Source organism: Carcharhinus amblyrhynchos, chromosome 19, assembly GCF_965287045.1.
Source record: "Carcharhinus amblyrhynchos chromosome 19, sCarAmb.v2.hapA, whole genome shotgun sequence".
In the NCBI taxonomy this organism is placed as follows: Eukaryota; Metazoa; Chordata; class Chondrichthyes; order Carcharhiniformes; family Carcharhinidae; genus Carcharhinus; species Carcharhinus amblyrhynchos.
The window spans coordinates 39129149-39150553 of NC_137342.1; the positions used below are offsets into that span (position 1 = coordinate 39129149).

General features: G+C 42.2%; 1 protein-coding gene across 1 annotated transcript in view; it reads right to left on the bottom strand.

Moving 5' to 3' along the window:
* lrguk (leucine-rich repeats and guanylate kinase domain containing) overlaps positions 1 to 21405 on the bottom strand; it is a 145931-nt gene that overhangs the window by 99566 nt on the left and 24960 nt on the right. The window contains exons 9-11 of the mRNA XM_080207899.1: positions 19641 to 19727; positions 11775 to 11881; positions 3041 to 3160 (exon numbers count right to left, since the gene is read on the bottom strand). Coding sequence (XP_080064025.1) covers positions 3041 to 3160; positions 11775 to 11881; positions 19641 to 19727 — 314 coding nt within the window. The remainder of the gene's footprint in view (positions 1 to 3040; positions 3161 to 11774; positions 11882 to 19640; positions 19728 to 21405) is intronic.

Here is a 21405-nt window from a genome sequence, read left to right on the forward strand (position 1 = left end):
AGTATGGTATAGGGAATAGCTTGGTAGGTCTTATTAAGGTATTCATTGTCTCAGATAGTTCAAAAGTATGTATTAATTACTAGAAACTATACACATAAGTACAGAAATGATCTAAGCTAAGAGCTACCTCCATGCTTGCTTCTTCACACAGCTCTGTTCAACATTGCACTAACTCTCTAGATGCAAATCATGTGTTCTCTTACATCGCTGTGTAGGTGGTACTGTACTCGGTCCCATGTTAATTCTTTCTTTATGTACCAGACCCTAATACTATATATCTGATACATTTTATTTACTTGCTTCTTAGAATATTTATGTTTTCTCTTTCGACTAGTGTTACGCTGCAAATATATTTCTTCTATTCATTTTATAGTAAATAATTCATAAAACATTTAATACTTTCTGTCTTTGACTTCTGGATTGTTAACCACTATTGTACTTTCCAATAATGTGGCATGGCAAGATTAATCCATCTTCTCCACTGTGTGATATTCAAGATGCATACATTACATTGGAGAACATTTATAGGTTTTTGTTGTGTGGGAAAAGTTATAACATGTTGTTATACATTCATTTTCTCCCTCATATTTTCCAGTTCCCTGTGCAGGAAATATTTAATGATTGAAAGACTGAGGATACCTTCCAAAGCCAAAGTACCTAACCCAAGGTTCTAATCCAAGGTTCGAGGCAATGATAAGAAGCAGCTCAAAATGAACCACTTATCAATTGTTTTTTAGTTCTTCTTTGGTGGAGAGATATGGCTGGCAAAGCCGGCAATTGTTACCTATCACTAATTGCTCTGAGCAGTGGTGGCAAAAAACTTTGGTAAATGCCCACAGTAGCAATTTTCTTGCAGCTTAGTGGCTTGCTAGAAAGACACAATATCCAACCAGAGTTTCTCTATAGTCTGTGTAGAGTGGCCACTAAGGACAGTTAAGAGTCAATCGCATTAGTGTGGAATTGGAGTGATATCTAGGCTAGACCTGGTAAAGGTAGCAGGTCTCCTTCAAGAAAAGAATTAGTGAACCAGTTAGGATTTTAACAATAGGCTGGTGGCTTTTTGGTTTCTTTTACTAGTACCATTTCGGTAGTTGGGAGGGAAGAGAGAAAAAAGGAAAGACGGATAGAGAAAGAGGGAGAGAGATAAGGAGAATGAAAAGAAGGAGGGATGGAATATGAGGATTTGAAAATGACAAACTCAGAAGAAGCAGATAAACAACCTAACCTTCAGAAATAAACTTTGCAGAGTATTCAATCAACACAGATCAACTGTCCCTGCCATTCAGGTCTTTTTGTTCAGCAAAATGAGATTTTTTTAATATAGTTGACATATGTGGGTGTGCCACAAGTGTAATTTTTTCCAGTTGTGTAATTTATCACTTTACATTGACCCAGAACTGACTCAGTTCATGCACCAAAAGGAGTTTACCTCGATAATTTATCATAGTCATTGTCTGAATTCCTCTTATCCACACACTAGGACTGAGACTTTTCAAATAAAAATTAACTTTGAAAAGGAGTGGGGATGAAAAGGGTCTCGTGCTCTGTATTACTCTGTCCTTCTCTGCCCTGCTTGAATTAAAAGGGGATTCCTAATCAGTTAATAAGATTTATAAGCAGAATACAGCCTTTAAGAGGACAAGAAATTAGTAAGGAGTTCAATGATTCTTAGACCAGCTAATGCAGTTTTACAATATGTGAATATGTATGATAGATTAATCAAAACAAGTGGTTATGATTTTAAAACATATATGCTGCAATTTCAAATGTATTTTAATGTATTGTACACTTCAGTCAAGCTAGGTTACCAAATGGCATGGTGGTAAAAGTCAATTGTTTAAAGCCAAAGGTCTGGGAACCAGTTAGTCAACAAGTCTTATCGGGTGAATTCCTATGAAGGTACGTATCATGCAACATTTATGAATAGATGCATTCACTGCCCAGACACAAGGATAGATATGCCTTTAGACACAGGAACACATATCTATTCAACTTGGCAGTGAGCGGGTGGGAATATTCATTTTGACCTTGCAGTTGCACCTGCCATTACTAGGCAACAGGGATGTAGTTAGTGCCAAAAAGGGAGACTGTCCGGACTTAGTTGGATGAATAAGATATCTTCATGCTATTATGGTTGGCTGAAGTTCTTGACAGAGGTTTGTATTGCTATATGCCTACTAAATGAAATTGATTTTAAGCTAATGAAAGAAGAAATTATTGTTTAGAATAAAGTATAATTGATCTGTATTTGACTCTGTAGTTCAGATCTTTTGCAGCTCTATTCATAGAGCTGTTTAATCCTTTGGAAGTCTCCAGTCAGCTGTGTGTTTGTATTGTGTTGTTTTAAGTTAAATAAATTTTGTTGCGTTTTTGCACAGAGGTATTTGCCTTGCGAGTTTTGAGTCATAGTTTAAGACATAATTGGCCACCTTCAAATTTCCCCACAACAGTGCCAAAGAGTGCACAAGAACTATTAGTATATTTGGTTATTGCAGCTGTACTTGCTAATAATTGTGAGCTTTAATCACTATTCTCTAAACCAGCCTCCCATCCAGTGACTCTGCTACACTTCCCACTGCCTCAGCAAAGCAGCAAGCATAATTAAGGATCCCACACACCCCAGACATTCTCTCTTCCATCTTCTTCCGTTGGGAAAAAGATACAGAAGTCTGAGGTCACCTACCAACTGACTCAAGAAGTTTCTTCCCTGCTGCCATCAGATTTTTGAATGGACTTACCTTGCATTAAGTTGATCTTTCTCTACACCTTGCTATGACTGTAACACCATTCACAGGGCGGGGTAGGTGTGGGAAGATGCGGCGGCGCGGGCTCGTTGGGCCTGTTTCCCGTGCTGGGATGTTCTTTGTTTTTTTTGTTCTACCCATTGAACATTATAAAGATATTGTTGGATTACTATAGAACACCAATGAAATGGAAGGATATTGTTCCATTAATAACATTTTTATTTGTTTTTACAAGTCATTTACTTACTATTTCACGAGGTACTGATGAATAACCATCACTATTTGTCTGTACTTACCAGTATCCAAAATAGTCACTGAATTCTTGGCAAAGCATGTGAGCAAGCTCCCGCTTTCCACAAGCCTGGGGTCCCACGAGAACCAGCATGGGATATGGAATATCAAAATTAGGCAAGGTGCTGCAGAGAAAAACAAGTTACAGGTTCTTAAAAAGCTCCTGTCAGAACTTTTGACACAAGTGAAGTAACAGGAAAGTAAGAGATCTGAACATTTAGGAAGATTTTAATGTATATAACGCCTTCTGGATGAAAAATTAAATAGAGGCTTCTGTAGTATAAAAGGTCCCATGACTTCCGAGTGCAAACAGTCTGATGGCATCATTTTGAAGAAAAGCGAAGGAAATTCTCCCTCGTCCTGGACAATATTTATCTCCCAATCAAATAGATTATCTGGTCTTTATCTCCTTGCTATTTGTAGGATTTTGCTGTGTGTAAAACGGTTACGACATTTTCTACATCATACAATGGCTATTCTTTAAAAGTACTTAAGTGATGGTAAAGCACTTTGGGATATCCTGAAAGATGCCATATAAATGCTACTTCCTACTTTCTTTTTAGACAAACATAATTAATCAACATTTAAGGGCTTCAATTCTGCCTCCACCCCTATTTGGCATATTAGGGGAGGAAAAGGCATGATGTGCAGCCTGGCAGCCTTCAATGCATGGGTTGCTGGCAGGAAAGGGGTGATTACCGCTTTTGGAGGATGCCCTGTGCCCTCTGAGACAATTCCCCCCTCCCTTCGCAAGATCCTATAGCCCTACCATTTGAACCTCCTACCACAACCTCCAAAACACGACTCACCTCCTCCTCTTGTTGGGGTCTGCCAGATAGGCCAGTACAAAATCCTCAAATTTTCCTGAAGTCTAGCATCCATAACACTTCTTCTCCAGAAACTACCTGTATGTAATACCAGCAGTGGCGACTAATCAATCCTGACACTGCAGGGATTACCATTCAAATTAACTCTGTAGTCTGGGACTTCCTCTCAAATGGGGACACAAGTCCCATTCTGAAACAAATAAGGCTGCCCCCAGTGTATTAATGCTTTGAGATGGCAGGGTTTCTAACTGGCACACTGCCAACAGACTTTTCAGTGGTTATGGGTGTTGGCAAGCAATCCATCTCCTCCCGTAAAGATCGTCCTGTTTCTACTCTGAGTTTTGGCTTCCGTGTGCTCAGTGTGATGGATTTAATCAAACAGCTTCAGAATCATTTCAAACCATATTTTCTACTGCAAAGTGAATGATTAAGTACTTGAGGAACACTATCCTTTTATTTCTAGAATATAAATCCTGACTGAGTGGATTAAATTTCATTCTCTTGTTCATGGTGGTGAAGTTCCTAAACTTTGACAATCTCAGCTCAGTTTCTAATTGCACGAGGAAACTGATGAGTCCCAAGAGGTGAAGGGAAATAAAAACTAAGCTATTCAATATCGTGTTTAGCCAGGAAAATGCACAGAAACATTTCAGATGTCAGTTATTGTCAGAGTTTGAAAGAAGTATTGATTGATGTAAATAAGTTTTGATTTTTTTTAATGAATGTTTAAGCACAATTCAGATCCTATGCTGTCTCATTTATTTTATTGTCTGATACGGCATTATTGTTTCGAGTATCTCATAAAGTAAAGACTCTCTGGGAGCAGAGAAGTCGGTGAAACATCTATGTTGAGTGAACCAGGCTGACTGGTTTCAAGCGAAGTTAATTTTCTGCAAATTCCCAGATTCAGCTCCAATTACATACTCATAGTAAGCTTAGGTCCATATCAAAGTTAAGTAATTTAACGCTACCAGGAAAATTAAAGAGATGCAGTCCCTTAACTGGTAAGCAACTTGTAATGTAAGCTCTGTTTGAAGACGCCTCTTGGGACAGCATTTCTACATTAGTCATTCTTCTATCACTGTCAACCTGAAGCTGCAGGGCCAGCACCCCTCTCACCAATATCAGTAAGCCAAGCATAGGCTGCAGTTACTGAGCTAAACAGCAGGCAAGTCACAGAGCACAGTGAGGAGGAGCTCCATATGCAGAGCAAGAAAAGACCTGCTGGCCCACCATCAAGAGTTTTTGTACTTGGGCAAATGTTGCAATGCAATGATATTAGGCAATACTGCCACATTTCTGCTGTTAGTTAATAGGAAAGATGACTAAGTTGTTTGTGAAGCTAATCAATGGATCAGACAACTATTTCATAACACTATGGACAGCACATCGGCTTGTTATGGATTAGAAGAATAAATGTTAGACTGGAAAGTAATGGAGCCAAAAATGTTTTTGTGTTTGTTGGTAAAATTGTTTCCTGTTAGTTGACAATGCTAGTCCTATAGTACTGGTCACTAGAGGTTTCCTTTAGCAAAATGGCAATGGCTCAGCAACTGGTTGTTGAAGACATGGGGCGATTCTTCCAAAAGTGCTGGAATGGCAGGAACACTGTTCTAAATCCCGACTGTTTCGTCAGTTCAGCTTCAGATCTGATTCTCCTGCACTCTGTCCACTGCAGAGATTTCAGCCGTGAATCTCATGAAAAACCCAGGGAGGGTGGGGCCTATTTGCACCGGAGTTTGACAGTTCTGGAGGTCTGTGCATGCGCAGTGATCCTGATCTGTCAGACTCCCCATTTGCTGGCCAGTCCGGGACCCCCGCAGAGCTGCCCCTCCAGCCACCCCCACAACCCGATCGCAGCCCCCACAACAATTCCTAGGCCAGCCCTGACACCCCCACACCCCCGTTCGGGAGCACCCTGATATACAGTCCACCCCCCCGCCCCCCAACCAGTGGCGACTCCCCCCCGCTCCCCAAGGTTAGACACCTTTGGAGGCAGGCCCCTCCCCCCAGCAGACCACCCCTCCCAGCCCGCACCAATCGCTGCCCTCTCTCCATTCCAGGCCAATTCTGCCTGCAGAATGGCAGCGGGAAACCCTACCCCCACCAATCACTGTTAGGCCCTGCCCACAATAGGCCCCACTCCCTTGGCACTGCCCAATGGGCAGTGCCAAGATGCCCCCTGGACATGGACATTTTGCCCCTTGGGCAGTGCCAGGGTGCCCTTGCCCAGGGGGCACCACCGCCACTGCCCACCCCCCTGGGAGACCCCGATTGCCACCCCCTTTCATTCCAGCAGGGTCTCTCACTATTCCCCGAACGTAGGGAGCTACTCTAGACGCCCCCCCGAAATGAAGTACTCCTGGCAGGATGGGAGATTCAATCGGAACCTCAAAGGTCTCGATAATTAACTAATAGACATACCTAAAACATTAAAAAAAATTCAAATAACTTACCTGCATTCCCGTCGGTTTCCAGCGTGGTCTGACCGGCGACTGTTTGCCAGCTCTGATTGATGCACATGCGTTCTCGGCACTTGCGCAAATCTCTGTTCAAGGCTGGCAACGCACATCTCCTACCGCGACCTGACAGAAGAGTTGCGGTCGCGATGGGAGAGTCACAGCCATAATTTCTGATTTGAAGGTTGTTGTTCAACCAGTCCCTAAGGTCACTGCCAGGTCCACGGACCAAGGCTAGAGTTTGATTTGGCTGTTAGCATCATAGTGAATGCAGTCCATCTCAACTGAATATGATCAGCAGTCACCCAATTTTGTAGTTCCTGCTTACCCACGTCCGTCAGAAAATGTCAGTTTCTCAAAAGCACAGGCTGACAGTGGAATCAATCACACTCACCGTTGCATTCTGAAGTATTTTGTTGATGGATGAGCCTTAATACTTCTGCCAAGGTAATTCAACATTAGAGCCTGGTTGATATATCAGCATTGCATGTAATTAATTTTGAACTGTCAATCACTACATGTCACACCTGCATTGGAGGCGTGAGGCACAACATACGCTCAGGAAGATGGTTTTGGCTCTGAACAGAAGAGGAACTTGGTTACTGAGATGCATTGATAGGCCTTTTGATGATCTGCAGCCAATTTGCTGACCTCAGTTTCTACCGAAATTTCAATCAAAATTGTCCTGAGACAGGTTTTCCTTCAGTTTGCAGATCATGCAAGGAATGAAGTGAAGAAAGTTTGGAATAAACAGCAGAGATAATACTGTTTAGTGGAGTTTCACTTGAGGAGAAACTAAGAAGTTATGTAAACCTATAAAAAGCAGTTGACTGTGTGACCATCACCAGAGATGTTCTGGCACCAACACTGAAAATACCTTCCAAAAGAACCTGAAGACAGACATAGTGCTGCTGGATCTCAAAACTCTTGACAACTTACAGGCACAGTGGCCTGTTCTTAAAATTATCAAGAATGCTTCCAACTTAGATCAGAACAGTTGTTGAAACACTCATTCGCAACTAAAGATTCATAGTCCACGTTGGGCAGGGGGGGGAGTCCATGGAAAAGACAGGCCAACTAACTACCACTGGGCTCTGTGCTAGCTTCAACTATGTTCAAGGTAAATACAAATGACCTGCCAACAACCATGTCCCACAAGTTCATCTATGGTGACGACATCTGTTGTGCCACCCAAACTCCATTCTTCTGCACTCTGAATCAGATCCCAGATCTCACCCATGTCGATATACAATTCTTTTTTGGCAAAGTTAATAGACTGCTGCACCTCATGTTAAATCTCTCTAAATCAATATGCAGTGTATTCCATTTCCACAATCCCATACCTACACAGATGGCCAGAGACTAAAGCATGATCTGAACCCAACATACTTGGGAGTGACTCTAGATAGAACTCAGACCTTCTGGGAGCAGCAAAAAAAGTCAAAGTCAGAAGTAATCTCCTAGCCAAACTTGCTGGATCGACATGGGGTGCTGCTACCACAACACTCCAGATCTCAGCACATGTCCTAACATATTCCACAGCTGAGGAGTGCCTCTGTCTGGCAAAGGTCACCATATATACACATCGGCTGGAATTCTCTAGCCATTCAACCTGGTGGGATTCTCTGGTCCTACCAGTGACACACACCCTGCTTTGGGTTTCCAAGCAGCGTGGGGTAGTTTCAATGGGAATTCCCATTGACAACGGTGGGATCAGAGAATGCCATGCCATTTTCTGCCATGAAGGAAAATGCTGAGGGAGACCAGAGATTCTCCACCATCTTGACACTGAATGAAATGCAACAATGCACAGTGTAACTGGAACTCTCATTTCAACACCCTTGTTCCGTTTCCTGTCCTTGCAAATATCACTCTACTACACATCTGCCAACTGTCAAAAACTTACAAGCTGACTGAAACCATTCGTGCTGCGCCCCACTTACCACTCCATAGTGACTTGCTCAACCACCTGCTGCCTGTCTTACAACTCGACATCCCAACTGGAGCATCCTGTCTGAGCAAGATCTACTAGCAGACATCCTTTGGATCAAGGAATGGGAAACACAGGAAATTACTAACAAGTTCCTTATGACAGACCCCATCTGTTGAATGGCAGGCTTTGAACTACCACGGCGAGAATAGTCCCTGCTAAATAGGTTCAGGATAGTCCAGGGCCCCTGTGTAGCCAACCTCCACCACTGGGACCTCAGTACAAACTCTTTATGCACTTGTGGAAAGACAAATTCTGCATATTATCAAGGAGTGTCCCTCTACAAACTAAGTGGTGCACCAATCACCTTAAAGTCAGCAAATGAGAAGGCTATCGCTTGCCTTCAGTGATTTGCATTTTCTAAATAAATAATAAAAATCTTGAGAAATGGTTCAGGACCAAGTAAATCTAGAATTAAGAGCCATAAAACACGGGCAATATATAACAGTTGACAGGTCAGTCAGAGGTTAAAAGTGCATTTTTACTGTGCATTTGAGGCACTGATAATTGTGTGCAGCTGGGAGAAACAGTTGTTTTACAAAGAAAACTAAACTACTCATTCCTGAATGGGAATTTTTGAAGAATAAAAAGCAATGGATTTAAGAAAGAAGACATCTGTTTTCTCTTCACATAGTTTCAGTCAGTAGTTAAGGTGGTTTGGACAAAGCATTAGAAACCCTGTTCCATAGCTATGCCTTCCCTGCAGTGGATGATCTCTCAAGAGAGAAATAGAATCAAGAATAGATAGAAGAAAATAGCTGTTGACTAGTTGCACTCAAATTATATGTGTCACTCAAAAATCAGTATTTTTAATACCTCCATCACATTGTATAGAAAACACTCTTGCTCAGACAGCAAACCGTGATCAAGGAGAAAATAGCGAGGCATCTTGAGGAGAATTGTTTGGTAGAGCAGACGCAGCATTGTTTCGTTAAGGGGAAGTCGTGTCTGACGAATTTATTGGAGTTCTATGAGGATGTGTCTAGGGCGGTGGATAGAGGACAGCCGGTGGATGTGGTGTTTCTTGATTTTCAGAAGGCGTTTGACAAGGTGCCTCACAAGAGGTTATTACAGAAGGTCAGGGGGCATGGAGTTGGGGGTAGGGTGTTAGCGTGGATAGAGGATTGGCAGTCAAATAGGAGGCAGAGAATGGGGGTCAATGGGTGCTATTCGGATTGGCGGTTAGTGACTAGTGGAGTGCCCCAGGGGTCGGTGCTGGGGCCTCAGCTATTCACCATTTATATAGATGATCTGGAGGAGGGAACCGAGTGTATGGTGTCGAAATTTGCTGATGACACCAAGATTGGTGGAACGGCAAATTGTGCGGAGGGTGTGGAGAATCTGCAGAAGGATCTAGATAGGCTGGGCAAATGGGCCAGGAACTGGCAAATGGAATTTAATGTTGGCAAATGTGAGGTTGTCCACTTTGGTAGGAAGAATGGTAGGAAGGACTATTACTTACGTGGCGAAAAACTGCAGCATGCGACGGTGCAGAGGGACCTCGGGGTCCTTGTGCATGAGTCGCAAAAACCCAGCCCGCAGGTGCAGCAGATGGTCAGGAAGGCAAATAGGATGCTGGCCTTCATAGCGAGGGGGATTGAATATAAAAGTAGGGAGGTCTTGCTGCAGCTATATAGGGCACTGGTGAGGCCACAACTGGAGTACTGTGTGCAGTTTTGGTCGCCGCACTTACGCAAGGATATTTTGGCCTTGGAGGGAGTGCAGAGGAGGTTTACTAGGCTGATTCCAGAGTTGAGGGGTTGAACTATGAGGAGAGGCTGAATAAACTAGGCTTGTACTCGTTGGAGTTTAGAAGGATGAGGGGAGATCTCATTGAGACGTATAAGATGTTGAATGGGGTGGATAGGATAGAGGTGGAGAGGCTCTTCCCGCTCAGAAAGGACAGTAGGACTAGAGGGCACAGCCTCAAGATAAAGGGGGGGCGGTTTAGAACGGAGTTGAGGAGGAACTTCTTCACTCAAAGGGTGGTGAATCTCTGGAATTCTCTGCCCGTTGAAGTAGAGGAGGCTGCCTCGCTCAATATTTTTAAGACGCGGGTTGACAGGTTTTTGATAGGCAAGGGGATTAAGGGTTATGGGGAGAGGGCGGGAATGTGGAACTGAGCCACGACAGATCAGCCATGATCTTATTGAATGGCGGGGCAGGCTCGAGGGGCTAGATGGCCTACTCCCGCTCCTATTTCTTATGTTCTTATGTTCTTAAACATGTGAAATGTGTTACAGAATGGTCAGTTCAAAATTTCAAACTGAGTTTAAAGTTTATTTTTCAGTAAAGGTATTAAAGGTTACAGAACCAAATCTAACTGAACAACAAAAGAGACTGAGGGTAAGGGGTTAGCTGAATGGCCTCCTCCAGTTGCTATGTTCCTATTAATGCTGCACATCACTCAATCAGAGTGATACAAATGTTGGGACTAGTCAAACAAACAAATTTTATCTATTAATAAAAAAGCTTGACCCACCATCGCAACCAACCCCGCCCTCCCCCGCTTCTACTCTAAGGGTGCAAATGAAAGAGGGCATATTCCCTTCTTTTGAATATAATTTACATGCATCTGCCCAATTCTCCCACTGCATTCCAAGTGGGCTTAAGGCAGAAATGCACCAGGAAATCGGTGAAAACTCTCAGGGCCTTGACTTTAATTTGGCAATAATGAACAAAAATATATGTCCTCTTCAGTTCTTAGCCCTTAGCCAACATCGTCAAAGACAAAAACAATTATCTGATCAATCTGCATTGTGAGATTTTGCTTTATGATAACTGACTACCACTTTCCTCATATTTAAATAGAGACTATGCTTGAAAAAGAACTTCACCAACTGAAAAGCACTTAGGATGTCCCAATAGCATGAAAGCAAGATATTAGCGCATAATTTTCTTTTTGTTTCTGAAATAGCCGGACCCTGGCACTTAATAAATGCCTAATGACAAGTTATATACGGATAAAGAAAGTCAACAGCTATCTAAATTAATCTTTCTAAAAACAACCTAAAGTTTCCTGTTCCTTAAACAATTCTCCAATAAATTAAAATATAAAATCTTGAAAAGATGTCAGCCACAGCATAGATGGAATGTATAATGTTGGAAAATACACCTTTTGTGCTGAGAAACTTGGAGAAAGCATTGAAAATGTTATAGTCGACATTGGTTGTCGGGAAGTACACAAGATCCTCAACAGTGCTGCACTAGGCAAATCAGACTTGGAATGTTTCAAAAGCCACCTGACTATGCCTTACTACATTTATTGTGAAATGTAGTAACCCAAACTACTTCATAAAAACAAAATGGAGCACCATCTAAAAGTGGAGGAGGTATTTCAATGAGCACAAGCATTAAAAGTTTAGACTACTTCAAGTTCCAGTCCTCAGGCTTCATATTTTGCAATGTTTAAGCACCCTCTACAGGTGAAGAACACATTTTCAGTCAAGGACATGGTACACACCTGTCATAGATCCTCTGGCTCTGCTGAAAACTGTACATAATGTGAGTCATGTGATCGCTGGCAGCTACCACTTGAGGCGGAGGATTATATTTATTGATTGCATGAACCTACGAGAACAAGAGCTAATGTAAATACATTTTTCATAATCCATTATATTGCTGTGCCAGCACGATAGTCAGAATTATTCTTCTTAGCTTATGTATAAAGTGTTAATACAATTCTGCCCCACTAAGGCAAGGCTGTTCAGCCTACCTTTGGTGTAAAAAAAATTAAGATAAAAAGATGCTGCGTGAGATCCGGGCCTAAGGTTTCCAAAAGCCTGTTGGTCATTGAGTCACAGGAGATGAGTTTATCAAAAAAAATTTAAGTCCAGGACAGGTGGAAAAACGGGTGTTTCAGATCCGTTTTTTGGGCGAGTTCAAATCTGCTATCTTATCCACTCAGTATATGAAAAAACAGCAGAAACAATTCCTTGCCTGTAGGGGGAAGGGCAGGGCTTAAGTAGCCCAAATGCAGGCTGAGAGTAGTAGAGTGCGTCATTGCGCACGTGTAGGTCTCTAGCAGTAGAGACCTGCCACTCAGCCTCTGTTACTCTCAGACTGCCTCCATGGCCTCTACAAAGCAACCAGCCTCCCCCCCTCCAGCTACTGCAGGGGCCCATGGCCAATCACGACCCCTCCACTCACTCGATTGATCCCTCCATTTCTAGCCCCCCACCCCTGCGATCAGCCATCTGACCCCCTCCCCGCAATTGGCTGCCTGACCTCCCTCATGATCAGCTATCCAAACCACCATTGCCCCCATGGCCAGCCCCGATCATCTGCCTCCCTCTGCACACCAACCCCAATGCAGAGCGACAGCAGTTCCCCCCTCCTTCCCTACATCAATCCCAATGCAGAATAGCAGTGGGTCCCCCTCCCTCTCCATACTGATCGCCAATGCAGAGTGCACAGCACCCTGACCCTGCCCCCCAACGACCAGCTGCCCTGGTCTGACCTCACCCCTAGTAGGTCCCAACCCTCAGGCCCTACCCCCTTGGCACTGCCCAATGCCTGGTGGATATTAACCAATGTATAACTCTTAACAAATATATCTAATGAGTTCCAATCAAACCAATCCCTTAGACAAAAGACTCTTTTCACAGTTTAACACAGCAAAGACTAACGCTCATGTGATATTGGACATGAGACCTTTGGGTGGAGTCTGCAGTTCTCTGCACAGACTCAGAACATTTTGAAATAGAATAGCTTCCCAAAACACCAAGCTACCAACTGCCAATTTCCCCCTTCAGAAAGACAAGACCTTGCTTTTAGCTAACCCACAGAATTTCCAAAGCCAGGGAGAGATAGAGATTTATTTTCAGCTTGATGCCCCTTAAACTAAAACTCAAACCCGCAGCTCCAAACTGGAGATGAAAAAAAACTCCTATCACCTGACCTGCCAACCAGCTTTTCTTCTAACAATGAAGATCCATAAACATCCCAGTAAAAATAAACAAATCCTCACTTAAGCAGCAATAAAAAGATGCTCATAGATAGCCCAGCAACAATGAGAAAAACTGAAAAAGCTTGCTTACAACTTTGCTTGCTGAGTACATTTAAAGGTATACTAATGTCACATCTCCTTATTCTTGTACTCAATGTACCCAGGAACTGATGGGATATACCCCAGAATACTGAGAGAGGTGAGAGAAGAAATTGCTGGGGCCTTGAGAGAAATCTTTGTATCCTCACCGGATATAGGGGAGGTCAACACTGTAAGAAGTCTGACAACACCAGGTTTAAGTCCAACCAATTTATTTGCTAGTAAGCTCACAAGCTTTCGAGGTTAAACTCTTCATCAAGTGAATGGAGAGTTCTGGCCTCAGACAGAGCATATAAAGCACAGACAGTTTACAGATTACTGATTAGAATGCGAATCTGTCTGAGGCCAGAACTCTCCATTCACCTGACGAAGAGTTTAACCTCAAAAGCTTGTGAGTTTACTATCAAACAAATCGGTTGGACTTAAACCTGGTACCGTCAGACTCCTTACAGTGTTTACCCTAGTCCAACGCCGGCATCTCCACATCATGACTACTACAGGGGAGGTCCCAGAGGATTGGAGAATATCAATGTTGTTCCTTTGTTTAAGAAGGGTAGCAAGAATAATTCAGGTAATTACAGTCCAGTGAGCCTTATGTCAATAGTAAGGAAATTATTGGAGAGGATTCTTTGAGGCACTTGGAAATAAGTGGATGTATTAGCGAAAGGCAACATGGTTTTGTGAAGGAGAGGTCGTGTCTCACTAACTTGATCGAGTTTTTCGAGGAAGTGATGAAGGTGATTGATGAGGGTAGCACAGTGGATATTATTTACATGGACTTCAGTAAGGCCTTTGAGAAGGTCCTTCATGGCAGACTGTGCAGAAGGTGAAGTCGCAAGGAATCAGAGGTGAGCTGGCAAGGTGAATACAGAAACTGACTCACTCAAAGAAGACAGAGGGTAGTAGTAGATGGGTACGTTTCTGAATGGAGGGCTGTGACAAGTGGTGTTCCTCAGGGATCAGCGCTGGGATCTTTGCTGTTTGTAACATATATAAATGATTTGGAGGAAAATGTAACTGGTTTGCTTAATAAGTTTGCAGATGACACAAAGGTTGGTGGATTTGCGGATTGCGATGAGGACTATCAGAGGATATAGATTGGATGGAGACATGGGTGGAGAAATGGCAGATAGAGTTTAATCAGGACAAATGTGGAATATACAGTAAAAGGCAGAATTAAGAGTATTGATAGGCAAGGGCATCTGGGTGTACAGGTATACAGGTCACTGAAAGTGGCAATGCAGGTGGAGAAGGTAGTCAAGAAGGCGTACAGCATGCTTGCCTTCACGGGCTGGGGCATTGAGTTTAAAAATTGGCAAGTCATTTTGCAGCTTTATAGAACCTTAATTAGGCCACACTTGCAATATAGTGTTCATTTCTGGTTGCCACACTACCAGAAGGATTTGGAGGCTTTGGAGAGGGTACAGAAAAATTTACCAGGATGTTGCCTGGCATGGAGGGCATTAGCAACGAGGAGAGGTTGGAGAAACTTGGTTTGTTCTCACTGGAACTACGAAGGTTGAGGGACAACCTGATAGAAGTCTATAAGATCATGAGGGGCTTGGACAGAGTGGATAATCAGAAGCTTTTCCCATGGCAGAAGAGTCAATTACTTGGGAGCATAGGTTTAAGGTGTGAGGGGTACTGTTTAAAGGAGATGTACGAGGCGTGTTTTTCACAAAGAGCGTGGTGGGTGCCTGGAACTCACAACTGGAGGAGGTAGTAGAAGCCGATACGATAGTGACTTTTAAGGGACGTCTTGACAAATACATAAATAGGATGGCAATAGAGGGATATGGTCCCCGGAAGGGTAGGAGTTTTAGTTCAGTCAGGCAGCACGGTCAATACAGGCTTGGAGGGCCAAAGGACCTGTTGCTGTGCTGTAATTTTCTTTGTTATTTGTTCTAATAAAGCCTAAAATACTATATGTTTTATTAACTGCTACCTCAACATGTCCTGCCATCTTCAATGACTTATGTACATATACAGTACAGCAGCAGTGTGACAGATGTGGAGGATACCCTTTGCATCCAACCCCACCATTCTGTGATCTCCACCCCACCACCCTATTCTTACTCACCTTTGGTCAAGGAAGATAGAACAGATAATGCACACCAAAGCTGCTAGTTTATGCAAAATAACCCTCATTGGAAATGTGGAACTATGCAACCTATTTGATATATATTTGAATTTTTAGAGAGATATCCAATAGATACAAAGTGAAAGTATTTTATGGGACACAGTTGTAGCTGCTCCATTTTGGCTGCTTGATATCACAAATTACTCCTTCAAAGTGAACAGGTATTGGGTGCAATCTTACAAAAAAAATTTAAGTGCTGAACGAGCGAGAAAACAGCTAGCTGCGAGTCGCAATCTTATGGCACTTCATGCACACAAAGAACTAGGATGCAATTGGGGGGGGGGGGGGGGGGGTGGTGGAGGAGGAGGGGGTGGCACATCTGCAAGCTTTCCTGCACTGGATATAAATTGGGGAGAAGAGGGAAAGTTGACAGGGTTCCCATACTGTACTTCTCACCCAATATAATGCTCCCTACCCCATAACCTACATCTGGGAGCATTACATTTCACCCCCAGTCTTCCATAGTATATGGAAGCTTTTTCAGGACATTTTGAATCACTATCGCAAGTAAAACTGTCTAATTCTCCAGCAACGTGAACTGGATAGTTTTCTTAAAAAGATGTGAGGCAGTGAGTCCAAATGGCAGTGAGTCACAAATTCGATTGAGTTTTTTGAAAGGATAGCCAAGAAGGTAGATGAGAGCAGTGCAGTTGATGTTGTCTACATGGACTTTAGCAAGGCCTTTGACAAGATACCGTATGGTAGGTTGTTGTATAAGGTTAAATCTCACAGGATCCAGGGTGAGATATCTAAATGGATACGAAATTGGCTTGATCTCAGAAGACAGAGGGCAGTTGTAAAGGGTTGTTTTTCAAACTGGAGGCCTGTAACCAGCGGTGTGCCTCAGGGATTGGTGCTGGGTCCGCTGTTATTTGTTTTTTATATTAATGAATTGGATGAGAATTTAGAAGGCATGGTTAGTAAGTTTGCAGATGACACCGAGATTGGTGGCATAGTGGACAGTGAAGAAGGTTATCTTGGATTGTAATGGGATCTTGATCAATTGGGCCAGTGGACTGATGAATGGCAGGTGGAGTTTAATTTAGTTAAATGCGAGGTGATGCATTTTGGTAGATCGAATCAGATCAGGACTTACTCAGTTAATGGTAGAGTGTTGGGGAGAGCTATAGAACAAAGAGGTCTAGGCATATGTGTTCATAACTCCTTGAAAGTGAAGTCACAGGTGGATAGGGTGGTGAAGAAGGCATTCGGCATGCTTGGTTTCATTGGTCAGAATATTGAATACAAGAGTTGAGACATCTTACTGAAGTTGTACAAGACATTGGTAAGGCCACATTTGGAATATTGTGTACACTTCTGATCACTTTATTACAGAAAGGATATTATTAAACTAGAAAGCGTATAGAAAAGATTTACTAGGATGCTACCAGGACTTGATGGTTTGAGTTTTAATATGAAGCTGGATATACTGGGACTTTTTCCTCTGGAGTGTAGAAGGCTGAGGGGTGATCTTATAGAGGTCTGTAAAATAATGAGGGGCATAGATCAGTTAGATAGTCAATATCTCTTCCCAGAGGTAGGGGAGTCTAAAACTCAAAGGCATAAGTTTAAGGTGAGAGGGGAGAGATACAAAAGGGCCCAGAGGGGTAATTTTTTTCAGAGGGTGGTGAGCGTCTGGAACAAGCTGCGAGGGGGAGTAGTAGAGGTAGGTACAATTTTGTCTTTCAAAAAGCGTTTAGACAGTTACATGGGTAAGATGGCTATTGAGGGATATGGCCAAACACAGGCAACTGGGACTAGCTTAGCCGTTAAAAAAATAGGGTGGCGTGGACAAGTTGGGCTAAAGGGCCTGTTTCCATGCTGTAAACTTCCAAGACTCTACAGCCTGGAAAAATTTTAAACACTATGGAAGACAGGAATTAGTCAGAAACTTAATGAATCATGTGCAATTTTTGATGCACTAAAATTGGTTTTGCCATACATATATACGATATGATTTGGATTTACAATATTACTGCCTTCAGATCATTGTGGAAATTCTTGGAGATGTTTTGATTGTTTGCCTCTCACGCCTCTAATAAAACTGCCTTATTTAGTTGCTGCTGAGTCAGACAATTTTACAAAAACACGGTGAGAAGCTGAAGTCTAGAGGCAGTGAGTCAAAGCATCCTGCAAGAATTTGTATACAACAATGAAGACAGGAATAAGACAAAGAGTCACTTAAATTAAATGAAATTAAGTATAGTACTTAGTGTAATAGACTGTATTAACTTTACTGAGAGCCACTTACAAAATTGATGACAAACAAACTTAATTGAGAATGCCCTCATGAGATGCTGTAAATATGGTAAGACTCCCAATCACCTCTTACCAATAAATCTTCAGCACTCTTTGGCCTGAGGTAATAATCTATGAAAGCCACAGAACACAAGAACAACAAAACATTTGCCATTGAGGAGACAAGCCTTTATCTCTTGCATCATTTTCAGGGAATTAAGGCTTTCTGCTAGTCATATAAATGTAATCTGTGTTTCTATCACTACATTTAGACATTTCAAGTTTAACTAAAGCTTGAACAGCTTTGGGGAGTTGAAAGATGGCTTAGCTTTGCTGACAAGGGGCCAAATTTTCATTTGGGTGTGGAGACATGTTGTGGTCCGTGAATGGCTATGTTGAAAATTTTGGAGGAAATATGATTTGCCTCCATATTTTCAATCTAGTGACATTTTCCTCTGGTCTTTTTGTGGGTTGGGAAAGCAGGTTTGCAAACTCACATGCTCCCACACTAGAGGTCCCGTACCCAACTAGTACCTTTAGTGTCTGCTGGACAATGCCAGTGTACCTGGTGGATGCTTCCAGGGTGCCCCTTGGGCAATGCCAGGGTGCCAAGCTGGCACTGCCCAAGGAGCACAGCCTGACCACCCAGGGGGGCCTCAATGGCCTCTGTCCCCACCAGCAGTGTGAGTGCACCTGTTCCCCGTCAGTGGGAACCTCTCCTGGCATAGGGCAGGGTTGAGGAGACACTTGTGGGCCCAGAGACTACAGTCCTGGCCCGCTAATCATATAGAAATAGCTGTTTTGCCAAAAACAAATAGGGTCTTGGAGATTTGCAATCGGCCGGACGCTGGTTGAGAGTCTCACTAATTGAGCAGCACTGCAGACTGGGAGAATTTCGGGCACTGTCCCTTTGATGTGATTCCAAGTTTTGTTGGCACAAGCCAATAGGATTGCAAATATTACAAGGTTTTTTCACATGGCAGAATCCTTTTTTCTCAGAATCAGTGATATAGGGTCTCTTTTATTAGATATTGAGAGGTTTGTTATTTTCCCAAGGAATGTAAATTATTTTCTATTGGTGCTGCATGGAATCTGAGGACTCTACATAATGCAAACCAGGTGAGTGACTATAGAGGGTACATAGGAGCAAGAAAGGTGGTATGAGGTGGCATGCAGAATCTGAGTGAGCATGCAGCTACATGGGAACACAGATGTGGTATGCAGGATCTCTTGAGGCATGGAGGATACATGAAGACATAGAGATGGCAAGGTGTGACATGGATGCTCTGAAGGGGCATAAGCTGGCATGGGGAGGGGTTGCGATTGAATACAGAGTTTTAAAGGACCTTTAAACACTGTTGGGAGCTGTGTTGCGGTACCAACGTGGGCTTTCTCACCAGCCTGCTTCTACACCCACACTCGTCATGCACATCAGTACGAATGGTAAACTGCACTGCATTCCCAACTCTGGTGTGAAAAGACAACATAAACAGTATGTGAAGTCCCATTGGTTAGGTGTGCAGCCTGTAAGTTCAAAAGTATGCAGGTCAAGTTTTGCCGAGCCCAGAGGAAGATTCAGCCCATGAGGTTTAAAAAAAATGTTCACTCTGCACATGCCTTGGGATTTAGAGTGGTTGTAAATTAATCCTCAAAACCTGCCATTAAATTAAAACTTTTCATCAAAAGTAAACTGTGATTATAGAAACAAACTTAAAACTATGAAAACTGCAATATGTTTGTAAATCTGCAGCAGATTCAGCAGTTTGTATGTAAGTTTGCCAAGGCCCAATAACAAAAGGAGTTTTTTTCAAACTGCTTTATTCTGGATGCATAAAGTTGCATTACGGAATGTGAACACAAGCATTTCCAGTTTACTTGGCCTAACTAGTAATTATTCAGTTTACCTTATCCGTTGCTTTGACTTTTTTACAATCTAGTTCAGTCAGTTTCTGAACCATGTAAAGGATCCAGAATAAATAGTCAGGGTGTTCCTATTTGGAAAACACAAGAAGAAAAGTCTGGCTTAGTGCAAGAATTGAGTTTAAAATACCTTCATAGAAAGTACTATATTGGCCTGGACACACAGGCAAGCGACTTGCCCCCGGGATCTTCTTGTGATTTAATTTCTAAGATTTGAATACTGTGAAATTTATTTCCAACAAACTACTTTTTCTCACTGTGCACTGGAGGGTCTTTTTAAACTGTTCAGATGTAAGATAGTTTAGGATATTGAAAAGAGTAGAAAGACAAGAGAAACCAGAAGTAGCATGGGTTTGAAAATTCTGCAGATTGTTGGAGGAATGGCAGCTCAAGGGAAATAAGGAGCTCCATATTTTTGTGATCCTGGGAAGGAACTAAATCAGAGATTGTACAATAATTCTCATTTCAATATAGTAAAATCACAACAGGAGGAGTAGTTGCAAGACTTTGTATTTGGAGTTAAGAGTGAAGTGCTATTCAGAGGAGTAAATCATGTAGACTTGGAGGACTAAGCCTTGCACCAAGTCTAGTACTGATCTCAAGCAGGATGGCATTGAACATGATTACAAATGGCGTCAGCATTATTGGATCACAGGAGAAGAATGGCACATTCAAAGAAAAACTGATCAATAGTTCTGATTGCTACCTGGCGATCCTTGCTGCAAGTGAATTTGTTATGGATGTTGAGAGGAAAATGGAAATGTGCTTGGTTCTGATGTCCATAGGGTACGGTAAATTGCTAACATTTGCATTTGAGGATCATTCATTACAAAATAATTAATTAGGCAAGGTTAAAGAGTTGCTTAGCTGCAGGTGGAGGAGGAATGACAGGTTTGGGCGGTGGGGGGGTGGCGGGAATGCATATAACTTGCACAGTTAATAGTTAAAATATATATGCAACACACATCAGAACTAAAATTAAACAAATGTAGATGATTAATAACTTAAAATTCACAGTAAGTATGTGATGCAAATGAGCATTTAAGAGCTGTTAAGCATATGTCACATGCAGACAAAAACAAAATATAGTGCAAGTTTGAACCACACCATTTCAAATAAATAAATGTATTTATGCCATATATGAGAAGACTTCTTATTTCATTAAAATATACAGACTGAACCAAATGTTGCTGAAAACACTTAACATTTTGAATAAAGTATCCATATGTAGAATTTAAATTCTTCTTTCTGATAAGTTTTCTTAAATGAGTATTAAATACCTAGATTCCAGTTTCTTTTCTTCCCTGCAGCATTGAAAGGGCCAGGGTGTTCCGAATGTTTTGAATTGGCTAAAGACACTGACCTTTAGGAAGCTGTTTTGCTCCCTCAGCAATTGTGGGCGCTTGAAAAATTCTAAAATTTTCCACAAATTCGGTTAAGAACAAGGAAAACTTTGCATAGACTGAGATGGAGCATTAAAATGGTGAGGCCTAGGCTCAGTCTCCCCCTAAATTATTGAATTTCACCATGGATCCCTTCCCTTAAACTGACAAGATTCAAGATTCAAAATTCAGATTGTGACTGCAGTTTCAACACTGTAATTAAGACCACAGGACCAGCTTTGTATCCGACTGCAAAAATGAGTGACCAACAGAACATCATAGACTTTAGTTTGACCATACTGATTTTTTTTATGTTTAACAGCAGCAGCCTAGAAATAACTGCTGTGATATCATGCAAACTTTTAAC